Source organism: Pseudoliparis swirei, chromosome 20 (assembly GCF_029220125.1).
Source record: "Pseudoliparis swirei isolate HS2019 ecotype Mariana Trench chromosome 20, NWPU_hadal_v1, whole genome shotgun sequence".
NCBI lineage: Eukaryota > Metazoa > Chordata > Actinopteri > Perciformes > Liparidae > Pseudoliparis > Pseudoliparis swirei.
This window is the reverse complement of record NC_079407.1, coordinates 15,131,303-15,144,300: the sequence shown is the minus strand read 5'-3', so window position 1 is coordinate 15,144,300 and position 12,998 is coordinate 15,131,303. Positions and strand designations below refer to the sequence as shown.

Below are 12,998 nucleotides of genomic sequence, written 5' to 3'. Positions count from 1 at the left end.
CTAATGGTGTAGTTGTTCCAAGAGGGATGAGAAATGACTCCCAGCATTATGGAGCATGAACAGAGCTGCTGAGGCTGAGGTATTGTCCACAGTATCACTGCAGTGTGTGATGCGGCGCACAGCAATTTAACTGTCGATTAGGCTGTGATCGCTCTGAGGAAGCATGCACGCGTTACCTTCGACGAAGAGGTTATTTCTTCTGTCCCGTTTGTTGTTTGTCAGCGTGCATGACATCTCAAACATGTATTCTTCAGACCGTAATGGAATTCGCTGAAAGGTTAAGCCATGGCATGAACTAGATATAGATGCACATCAGGAGTTTGTTTTCTGAGCTCGTTAATGTCGCTAGATCGGCAGTACTTAAAATATTCGCCACAGACTACAACTCCCAAACTGCACTTTGAATGAAAACAATCTGCCACATGTATCCATTAATTCCCCACCTCTGTGTATTTTTGCAGTAGATCCTGATCCCAATGCCGATTTTTTTTTTTTAGGTTTCAATACCATACCAACACCATTTCAATAACAAATTTGTGCAGCCTTGTAGGAGGTCTCCGGGGGCTTTTGGCGCATTGCCCTGGGTGCCCCTAGTTCATATGTCTAAACGTAAGCCTCATTTCATCAATAGCTAAAGTAGCCCTTGAAGTGGGCAGCATCTAAGAAAAGCTTTTGGACAAGATGATAAAACCCTGTGTGCCCTGTTCTCTCTGGTAGGTTGTCATGAACCCAAATCTGTTGCATGGGCTCGCATTCGGTTGTCAACTTCTCACAGGATGCTAGTATTATTGAAAATAATCCTCCTCCTTGCAGCAGTTGAGCTTTTACTGTAAACATTGCAGTATTTGTTTATGGCCACTTATGGCCACAAGAAAAGCATATTTTTTGCACAGACTTATTAGACAGCAAAATGTTGAAACAATTTATAACGTCCACTAAAAGGCATATAAATGATGAAGTGATCAGTTGAGCACAGCAATACACTATTGTAAGACAAACAACCTCAAGCCTGCAATAATGGTATACTCAAAGTTTGCTATTTATACTTTAGATTTAGAGATTTGCATTTGACATTCAAACATGAAAATGTTTTAATGTTTGATACATGAATCTGGATATAATTTCATTCAGATAAAACTGAGACCAAGCATTCAGGGCAACCCACACAAACCTTAAAGAATCACACCAGTGAAGTTCCATATCGCCCTTTAGCTACAACCTGCTGAATATTACTTCAAACCATTTTCCAAAGCATCCAATAGTTTCAACTGTTACATTCATGTCAGCGTAGCTTTAAAATCCTTCTGCAGAACCTTCAACACCTCCTTAAAATAGGAAATCTGGGAAACTTACTATTAAGTGCGTCTACAGTTTTTGTTCTTCTTTTGTGGTAATGCACTGTGAGGAGGGGCTGTTTGCATGTGCTTAGGGTCTGCTGTCAAAGAACAAACTAGTTATGACACTACCACATTATCTTCATAATATATATATATAAATATGTATATTTAAAAGGTTAGATGTTTTGATATATTGTGATAGTTTATAGTTTAGTTAAATTTGTTAATGTTGTTGTTTAAATATATTTAGTCTTTTGATAGTTCCTTTGTTCGCTAATTGAGGCACCTGTGGTTAAATGTAAGATTAAGCAGGTACAGGACCAACATAAACATGGATAGGCCTATGTATAACCACAACTCCAAATATATATATATAAACTTGCCAGTGGGAAAGATGGTCAAAAGCTAAATAATATATTTAACAAATTAATGAAATCATTAGATGCATCAGCTTTTTGAGATGAACACTCAAAGATCTTGGGTCACTGTCAGTACTATGGTCTCTCCTCCCTCCAGTATTATAAATATGCAGTGACAAATAAACATCTTCCGCCTGTTGTGGGACACAATCTACTGGAATTGGAGTTAACATGTGTTCTGTTTGCTTGGATGTGGGAGTTCATGCCATGCACCTTTCTGCTATAGGCGTGATGTATCTGCGCACGAGTCGCCTACAGGGCGGTGGCTGCGCGAGCATGTCCAAGAGCGGGACGATGAATGGGGAGTTAGAGGCAGTTGTCGACACTGACGCCTGGCTGAAGAGAGGCATCACGCAGCCCTCACCCCACAACTTTGAATGGCTTGTTCGGCGAGTGGGCTAATGCGCACAGCCTGTGCCGACGGTCCAGGAGAATGCATGCGTCCGCGCACGCACTTAATTAAAACACCTTGCGCAAAGCGCTGGAGACAAAAGCTCAGCTCAAATGCAGCCGCGGCTACATCCGAGACGTATTGTCCCCTCTGCAAAGTCACTGATGTCACGAGGGAAATGACTTTAAACGGCCCAGAGAGAGCCGACAGTATGACTTAAACAAACAAGGTGCACGCCGACAGCTGCTGTAACCTCTTGTCAGCTTCAGGCGACATCACCAAACAGGATATGCGACTGAAAGGCTGCTCCTCTGCAGCCGGATGTTTGATCACTACTAAAGGAAGAGCAACATCCAAGTTGTCTCCCATACCAAAATTAAAACTTGTGCAGCCGCATTCTGCTTTTCATTGCGCCGCACCATTCAACTTCCAGGCATTCCAGCACAGTCGGATCTGAAAGCACACAACGGCCGACGTCCTCCGGCCAAAAACTGCTGCGCAAACACACACCATTTCAAAATAAGGCACATCAGCTCTCTTTCTACCGTATGCTTGAACGCACGTGTGGCACGAGCACATATGGGCTTTAGGCTACACTTAACGCAGACCACCGCCACGCCCGTCTATACAACAACAACCAGCGCTCACCTTGAAAGACGCTTGAACAGAGGCTGTAAAGGATGAAGATCAAGTGCCGCTTGACAATCATATTCTTCTCTTTTCCTTCACAAATATATTACGTCGACACTCCACTCGCGTTCGTCTCTGTCTCTTTTTCTCTCTCTCTCTCTCTCTCTCTCTCTCTCTCTCTCTCTCTCTCTCTCTCTCTCTCTCTCTCTCTCTCTCTCTCTCTCTCTCTCTTCGGGTTGGACTTATCCAGGTAAATGGCGCAGCTTCGGACTGACCGGAGTCACATTGATGAACTCAGCCTTTTCCAGAGAAGTCCCTGTGTATTTGTTCGCAGATCCTGGGGGGCTGTGATGACTGTAGTCTAGCAGGACGGCAGAGATGCTCGTCGGCAAAGTGGTGCTCCTGCCTCCCTTTATTGCCTTTCTCTTTGACTCGCTGCGGAGAGCAAGAGTCCCGCCCACGCGCTTTGACTAATGAAGACGCGTCTCCAATGGAGAACACCTAGAAATAGTTCTGATCTGTGGTAAACTGTCGAAACAATTACACCGTGTCACATACGGGTTACTTTCTTACAGCAATTTTGAGAGGGAACATCAGTAACCGTTTGATGACTTTTGGAAGGATAATTTAGCAAATACGGTGTCAATGTACACTTTATTTCTATATATATACATATAAGAAAAGAAAATGATGGCACATATAAACTTATTAGTATATATATATATATATATATATATATATATATATATATATATATATATATATATATATATATATTGTTCAGGTGCCCACCACACGCCTTTTCTCAGGCTCTAAAAGGAAAAAAATTATGATGCTCTCTCCTCCATGTTTTGTGTTAGCCTTAAATGTGAGAGTCCCAAAAAGAAATCCATGCTATAGTGATTTAATATATTGAAATATGCCTACAGCTAGCAGCGTTAATTTAACACATTTTAGACTGGTTCGAACAGCCGCCCAAAAACGTACAGCTTTATTAGCAGACACACAAGCTTGCAGTCAACATTAGACAAGTCAAAATGAGTGTCACTGCCAAATTGACATGCATTATGAATTGGGAAATTCCAGAATGCAAACAGAGTGTCTTTCTTAGAGGCTTAGAAATAGAGTTTTTTTTAAAGCATGCAGTGGTCAAAGAAGGACCTGCCTGTGTTGTGTGAAAACACGGTTGCTTTCCCAGAGGTCGTGACCGGGTGTCAGCACTTGTGTCGGGAATCAGTGCACGGCACAGGAGAGGTTAATGGGCTTCTGGACATCCCTCTTCCTTCAAAGGCTCCGATGATCGGTGCTCTTGAGTGTGACCATCTCTAAAGACAGAGGAGGGAGGAGAGCAGCTGTTCCAGCCAGGGGTGGTTTTCTAAGCCCATCGCAAGGACTTTACACATGGTTTAACATGCCGCCGGTCGAATTTGGTCACATTTTGCACAGTGGCCTTCAACGCCACTCCCACTTCAAATAAGATTGCTGACCTGGCCGTATCACCTGAGAAAATGCAGCAGTGCAACAATTGTATTCCAGGCTTTTAAACCATCAGACTTTTTACTTCAGTGTAGGAATAACATGTAAATGACATGTGACACTCATTATCTGAACAAGCATTCAATTGGACTACTAATTTGTATTGCCAAACAAGAAATTAATTCTCTAATCCATCACAGTGTTAAATCAGAATAGGCAGAATGGGGGCCTTTTACTAAAACGTGTGCTCATTCACTTTTGCATGCTGATGTTGCGTTTTAGCCTTTTAACTTGGAACCACGCACTTCTCTAATTCCCAGGAAACCATTATTGCCTTTCAACTCCAAAGCTTGAAGCACTGAACACTCGTGTGTGTAATACATTCTTAATACATAAAAGCGACTATAGAAAGCCAATTACCATGAGGGTGGTGGTAAAGAATCAATCGTGTCTTGAAGGTCATTTCCTCATCACTTCATTAGATCTTTGAGAGTAGAATTCTCCTCGTGCGCCTTTAAAACAGCAAGAAATTGACCATGTGGGTTGAGCAGAAACAGCTTGTGGCGCTGACACAGATCTGTAATGCAGAGGAGCACGTTCTCCTCTGCATTTCTCTTTAGGACATTATGTTGAATACTGTGCATTGCACCATTTCAAATAGTGTGTCAGATGTACAAGGTCACCGGCAACCGTACACTTTTGATCCTTGAATTCTATTGAAAATACAGAGTTTTCACAAAAAATTAGAATACATGATTATATATGTTTAAGTCCACAAGAGAGAATCAAAACAAAGGCAAAAGACAATAGTTTAGCCTAAACTGAGTTACATTAATATGCATTAAACTGCCACTGATAGCATTTAATCCTTCGGGCTGATTGGAAAACAACTCATCCAGACACACTAGGTGCACAATCCATTTCAGGATGAGCCTGAATGACAGCAGTCGTGAAGGCTGAATGCTTTATGGAAATGGAGAGTGACGAAGTGCTGCACACAGGATCAGGACATGGGCTGTGACAATCATTTTGTCATTTAAGCAATAAATACATTACCATATTGGTATCAGTAAAAGGGTTTGCAGTACAGAGTACATGATTGAAGATATATTGAAGAGAAATGTGCTGCTCAGGACATGTCTTGGTACTTTCATCATCAAATTTAAGGCTATATATAAAAATAAAAATAAATTATGTTTTATGCAAATACATCTATACACATTGAATTGAAACACTGAATGTTGTTTGGGTGTGTATATGTGTGAAACTAGACTCTATACTCCTCCCCGGATGACATCACAACCTTAAAAACAGGACATTTTGCACCGAAATGATGTACTTGCTTGCCTAAATAATAAAGATAGGCACACCTTTGCAAACCAATGTCAAGAGTTAGTCTGAAGCTCTGGTACTGTCCTCAGAAATCCAATATCTGTTGAGCTCTTTGTTGAACAATAATAATATTTCTTATCAGCTGAGGTACAAGCAGAGCTTAAATAACCTCAGTTGGACAGTACCGTTACACATTCCCATGACAAATGTGGCTTTAATTAGGGAGCATGAAGCAAAAGGGTGAACCTATTATTATGCATGAAAAGTTCCTATCGGTTTTTGGTTTAAGAAGCTCTGCACTGGATGAGTTTAGCCCAACAAAGGTCACTTTTAATCAACCTTGTTTGAACAAGATGTCATCAACTCTGCATTTTATAATCACAGAAGAGTTGTACATATTTGAAAATGCTGCATTAAACATTGTGTTCCCATTATGCATGGGTGTTGTTAGGATTCATACATATCGTGAAAATGCACTGAAATTTAAATCTTCATGTTTCCCTTAACACCCTTAATTAATTAATTCATCAGATTCAATTAAAAGTCACTGACAAAAAGCAAGACAGTTTGATGCATACCTTGGGGGAGTATAACTGTTATATTTTACACATTAGGAATATAAAGACTGATCCCTGTGGAAGCCTAGCCAAGCTTCCGTCCCCTGGTAATAACATAATCAATACATAATGCAAAGGTTGTCACTAAGATTACAATTTTTAATCCCGTTTTTCCTGAGACACATCATCAAGCACTTACTGTATGTCTCCCTCTGTTGAACATTGGGAGTTCTTTAGTTTTGAAAGGTTGCCTGGCATATTGGACTGCTGTGGAATGTAGTGTAGTTGCAGGACTTTTTCATTATTAGGAGAACGAGTCATCCTTTATTGCAACTGTAAGGTATTCTCAAAACTGGGGCACTACGCAGATGGTGGAAAAACAGGCTTCCGGACGCGCATGGATTAAGTTATCAACATTTAATGGCAGGAAGTGTAAAACAATCATTCGAGGCGCTCTCCTCGTGTCCCTGCTCTCGGGAGCTCACTTGAGCACACCCTCCTGGGTCCAGCTTACCTGAGAAAGAGGCCGGTCTCCCTGAGACACGGCGTTTTCTCTCACCGTCGAAACGTCACTTCCGGTTCCGTCGCTAAAGTATTTTCACAATAAGATTCCAGTCTTGGTTTTGACTGCATTAAAAGTCACCTTCACGGAATTCAACCGGCTTCGTCAATCTATAATACTAACTGTTCTGACTTAATTTACTGAGTTTGCTCTCTTTATTGTTTAAGCTTGTCCAAGAAAGACACCTGCTGGTGTATTTTGGTGCCTTTGTTTTGCTCCGCCAAAATCCAGTTCTAACCTGTTCAAAGAGCTGTATGGATCGAAGCAGTTTCTAGCGGTCAGATCCTTGGAGTAAATACGTCCGTAAGTGTTCTATGTTGTAATTGTTTGAGACATAAGATGTTAACAGTTACAAAATACCTCTGTGATAATTCTAAAGAAAACGAATTAGCATAATTTTACGTTTGGTTATGAACCTATGCTGGCATGACTAGCTTGCTAACTAGCCCGTGTTTGCTAACTATGTAGCTTGTGGTTATTGTCAGGTATGTTTTGTGTTTTGCTTGTTTACAAGACACATGTTTAACGATATAGTAATGAGACATATGTGATATGTTGTCTTTCTGTTTATTTTATAGTTTTACCACACTGAAAAGAGAGAAAAGAAGAGCAACAGAGTTATCTAAAGAATGAACATCTGAAAGTAAAGTTCATCAACAAAACATTCTGGCATTCCTTCTGCACTCTTTGGTTAGCTATCTCTCTGTGCCTTGTAAGGATGCACACAATTGCTAGGACAGCATAGTAAATGAAGACAAAGAGGCAACTAATCACTCAACTCGAGAAAGCACAGCTACAAAATGACCCTCGCAAGAAGACAAAGCACAAGTGACTTTAGAAACGAGGTCTCACGAAGCAGCAGGTCATCAACAGCTAGACAAAAGCAAGGGCTAGGGCCAAGCATCAAAAGGATTGCCTACGCAGAGAAGGAAGCCGTTATGCTGAGGGAAGCTCGCAGTCGCATTGAAGAACAAAAACAGAAAGTATTAGCTGAGACAACGCCCGTCAAGCAGAGCTGGAGGCTGATCTTCACACGCTACAGTTAGAGAAGGAGGCAGAAGCAGCGTCCAGAGAAGCAGACGTCTATCAGGCTGCAGCCGAGTGGGAAGACAACCAGCTACTGGATACAGGCGAGGAAAACCGAGCTCAGCGCACCAGGGAGTACGTGCAGAACACTCCAGTGCAACACGGTCCACAGCCACTCCTTACGTCCCAGCAGACCCACAGAGAACCAAGCCGTCCTCTTCAAGCAACTGCTCAGCTGCATATGCTTCAGCCGCAACACCCTGCTCAATTGTTCCCTCAGGCAACCAACCACCCACAGCTGAGAGCGGGCTGACTACGGCCTCCATGACGATTCAACGCCAAGCAGGCACCCCATAATACCCTCTTCTCACACAGCCAACCTCCCACTGCCTCGAGGAGCCCAAACAACATTCCAACGCCAAGCAGGTACCCCTAGCACCCCTTCTCATGCAACATCGGACCACTACACTGGTGCGCCACCTCCAATGCCAGACTTCTCCACATACTTGATAAGGAAAGAGATGGTGAGCTCAGGATTGACCCAATTCGACATCGCCCAGAGAACTATTGGGCATGGAAAACGTCTTTCCAAAGCATCACACAGGACCTCAACCTGACACACAGAGAAGAACTTGACCTACTCGTCAAATGGCTTGGTCCGGAGTCAGCCACTCATGCCACGCGAATCAGGTCAGTCCATGTCACAAGTCCAGATAAAGGAGTGGAGACCATATGGCAGCGTCTAGAGGACTGCCCAGAGGTGATCGAACATGCCCTACTGAAACGGCTTGAAGATTTCCGCGTCTCAAATAACGACCCTCGCCAACTGAGAGAGCTGGGAGACCTGCTACAAGAGCTAGAGTCTGCAAAGTGGAGTGGCCTAACACCGGGGCTTGCATATCTCGACACGGCTCGAGGTGTAAGACCCATAGTTGAAAAACTCCCATACGGCCTTCAAGAAAAATGGGTCACACAAGGCTCCAGATACAAAGAAGAGTTCAAGGTATCATTTCCACCTTTCAGTTTTTTCGTGAAGTTTATCTGCAATCAAGCAAAGATTCGAAATGATCCGAGTTTCTTCTTCTCCTCATCCAATTACTCAAACAGCATGAAAACAGAGAGAGCAGTCAACGTGAGTAACAAACCATCCGTCTTTGTTAAGAAAACTGAGGTGTCTGCAGGGACTCGAAACTTTCCCAGCAGCCAAGCAGACAAGCAAAACAATGAACCAGACAAACATTGTGCCATCCACAACAAACCTCACCCCCTCTTCAAGTGTCGGGCCTTTAGGATTAAGCACCTGGATGACCGTAAGGCCTATCTTAGAGAAAATTATATTTGTTATCATTGCTGTGCCTCCACTAAACATGTTGCAAAAGACTGCAAACTGTCTGTTAAGTGCAGAGAATGTGGCAGTGACAAACATGTGTCTGCCCTACATCCTGGTCCCGCCCCCTGGTCATCTGAAGAGACCAAGAGTGAACCAGAGCAAAGCGAACAGCAACTTGATGTCACTACGAAATGCACAAAAATATGTCCTCTCCCCAGCCCAGGTCGTGCTCCAAAGTATGTCTGGTCAAAGTTTATCCTTCAAAACATCGTGAAAGAGCTCAACATGTTTATGCAGTATTGGATGAACAGAGCAACAGGTCACTGGCCAAGACACAGTTCTTCGACCTGTTCCGCATTGGAGGCGACTCCTCTCCCTACACGCTGAGGACGTGCTCAGGCACAGTTGAGACGGCGGGGAGAAAGGCATGTAGCTTCACAGTAGAGTCACTCGATGGGAAATCTACAGTAGCACTTCCTCCCCTCATCGAATGCAACACAATACCAGATGACAAGTCAGAAATTCCAACGACACTTTGCTCACCTCTCTCCGGTGCGAGACAAGATACCACCTCTAGATCCGGATGCGCAGATACTTCTTCTCCTGGGGAGACGTCCTGAGTGTGCACAAGGAGCAGTACAATGGACCTCACAACACACCGTATGCACAGCGCTTAGATTTGGGTTGGGTCATCGAGATCTGCCTCGACAGGGTCCATCAGCCAGCTGAAGTTAATGTCTACAAGACGAACATACTCTCTAATGGCAGAACCTCATTCTTCACACTGCACTAAAAGCATTCAAGTCAAAGGCGGGGGCCCTGGGGCCCTCTTGTGCCGCCCTGACTCACCACGTGAAGCTTGTCACTCATCCACAGCACCTTATCGGAGGCAATATGTCCGGACAGATCAGAATCCAGCCGACCACGGCAAGAGACCCATGCCTCCAGCTCACTTGCAGCTCACAAACTGGTTCTCTGGACCTGCGTTCCTGCAACAGCCAGATGCAGTAGAAAACAGTGTGGTGGAGCATTTCCAGCTCAAAGGCCCAGATCTGGACATGGAGATTCGACCCCAAGTAACCACATTGGCCACCAAGGTCACAAACCCGTCGCTAGGCACACACAGATTCCAACGCTTTTCTAGCTGGAAATCTCTTGTGAGAGCTATTGCCACACTCACCCATGTAGCAAAGTCATTCTCTCAATCGACTGACACACAGACCTGTAAGAAATGGCATACGTGCATGAAACCTGGCACAACAGAACGTTCACAGGCCAAGTCTACCATCATCAAAGCTGTACAGCGTACAAAGATGAATTCAAAAGCCTAACACAACACAGAAGTGTGTCACAAGACAGCTCACTCAAGAGACTAGATCCCTTCATCGACAGCGAGGGACTGATGAGAGGGCGGTCGCCATAAGCAGCTGATCTTTCTGACCAAGAAAAGCATCCTCTGATCATGCCACCAAACCACCACGTAGCTAATCTGCTCATTCAGCACTACCACAGTCAAGTGGCACATCAAGGCCGTCACTTTACCATGGGCGCGATACTCAGCGGGACTGTGGATCGTTAAAAAAACGCATCTCTGGTCTAATCCACCAATGCGTCGCGTGTAGGAAGATGAGAGGAAGGCTTGAAAATCAGAAAATGGCAGATCTGCCAGCGGACAGAGTGTCTGTGGATCCTCCATTCACACACACAGGGCTGGACGTCTTTGGCCCATGGAGTGTTGTGAGGCGACAGCGCAGAAAACAAAAGGTGGGCCGTCATGTTTAGCTGCCTAAGCACAAGGGCTGTTCACCTGGAGGTGATCGAGTCCATGTCAACGTCAAGCTTCATCAATGCCTTCCGTTGTTTCCTGGCTATTAAGGGGCCAGTTCAACATCTGCGGTCAGACAGAGGCACAAACTTTGTAGGGGCCTGCAGAGAGCTACAAATCAACACAGAAGATCCAGAGATCAAAAACTTCTTGCAAGATCGAGGCTGCACCTGGTCATTCAACGCACCGCATTCCTCCCACATGGGAGGAGCATGGGAAAGAATGATTGGCGTCGCACGGCGCATCCTCGATGGACTTTTGTTGACAAACAGCACCACACGACTCACACACGAAGTGTTGACCACACTTATGGCTGAGGTCATGGCCATCATGAACTCTCGACCTTTGACCCCCATATTGTCCGACACAGAGGTTCCTCAAGTCCTCTCACCTGCTACTGACCCAGAAAGCAAGCATCGCTCCAGCCGGGCGACTTCAAATGGATCATCTGCACAAAAGTCAGTGGCGACAAGTCCAGAACATGGCGGACTCTTTCTGGAAAAGATGGAGACAGGAATATCTAACAACTCTACAGCCTCGAAGGAAATGGACAGAGAACAGGCCGAACCTTCAGGAAGGTGACGTCCTGCTCAAAGACTGTCAGGTGAAACGCAAAGAGTGGCCAGTAGGACTTATCACAAAAGCCATACCGAGCAGCGACAACAGAGTTCGTAAGGTCATGGTCAAGACTGTAAGTCAAGGACTGTAAAGAATATCTGAGACCCATTAACGATGTTGTTTTGCTGCTTTCCCGGATAATGTAGTAATGTAGTGGTATAATATTAATCATACCAGACGGGGAGTGTTCTGACTTAATTTACTGAGTTTGCTCTCTTTATTGTTTAAGCTTGTCCAAGAAAGACACCTGCTGGTGTATTTTGCCTTTGTTTTGCCCGCCAAAATCCAGTTCTAACCTGTTCAAAGAGCTGTATGGATCAAGCAGTTTCTAGCGGTCAGATCCTTGGAGTAATCGTCCGTAAGTGTTCTATGTTGTAATTGTTTGAGACATAAGATGTTAACAGTTACAAAATACCTCTGTGATAATTCTAAAGAAAACGAATTAGCATAATTTTTATGAACCTATGCTGGCATGACTAGCTTGCTAACTAGCCCGTGTTTGCTAACTATGTAGCTTGTGGTTATTGTCAGGTATGTTTTGTGTTTTGCTTGTTTACAAGACACATGTTTAACGATATAGTAATGAGACATATGTGATATGTTGTCTTTCTGTTTATTTTATAGTTTTACCACACTGAAAAGAGAGAAAAGAAGAGCAACAGAGTTATCTAAAGAATGAACATCTGAAAGTAAAGTTCATCAACAAAACATTCTGGAGCGTCATTCCTTCTGCACTCTTTGGTTAGCTATCTGTCTGTGCCTTGTAAGGATGCACACAATTGCTAGGACAGAATACTAACATAGTCACTCTCATGCAATATACATTCATTCTTGCCATTTACATTTGCATAGAGTAAACATTACCCCTATGCTTCATAATACATTAATAACAATATCAATATTCTCCTTAATATTTTCTTATAATATCTTTCTATATGTATTAATTTAAAACATAAGACCTCTGCAGATGTTATCAAAATAAACTATTACAATTTAACAATCCCTCCTTTTATACTTATCCAATAGTATAAACAATCCAAGTAATAGCCCATTTATTTTGACGCTCTATGTAAACAAACATTGTACAACATTTTAATTATCACTCATTATCATTCAGCATCCCTGTGGAAGAAGAACATCACTCCCTCCTTTCATCCCTGCTTCTCAAGGAAACTAAATAACACTCAGTGTCAGTGTGAATGTATTCATCACACAGGTGAAAAATCTTGCTGTCCTGATGGTTCCGGTTGATGTAACGTGTGCACTGTCTAAGTGTCTCTGTGCAGGTGTCTGTGCATCCCTGTGAATCCAGTCCCTCCGCATACATGCTCTGCAACTCCAGTTCCTCATTGTCAATGATGGTTGCGATTGTCCCACTCAGCTGAGGGAGCATGAACTACTGCGTCCACAGACTGCAAGCAGTTAACTGTCTACCAGCAATTCACACTCACTAAATCTCAGCTGAGGACTTCTCAAGGATCTCGGCTTACATGCA

The 12,998-nt window shown here is 43.5% G+C and overlaps 1 protein-coding gene across 3 annotated transcripts in view; it reads right to left on the bottom strand.

The window, feature by feature from the left end:
• The window catches only part of cadm2b (cell adhesion molecule 2b), a 154,592-nt gene extending 151,692 nt beyond the window's left edge, over positions 1-2,900 (bottom strand). For all 3 annotated transcript variants that reach the window (XM_056441440.1, XM_056441443.1, XM_056441441.1), the window contains exon 1: positions 2,796-2,900. In XM_056441440.1, coding sequence (XP_056297415.1) covers positions 2,796-2,856 — 61 coding nt within the window. In that variant the 5' untranslated portion in view covers positions 2,857-2,900. The remainder of the gene's footprint in view (positions 1-2,795) is intronic.
• Between the last annotated feature and the right edge of the window lie 10,098 nt (positions 2,901-12,998).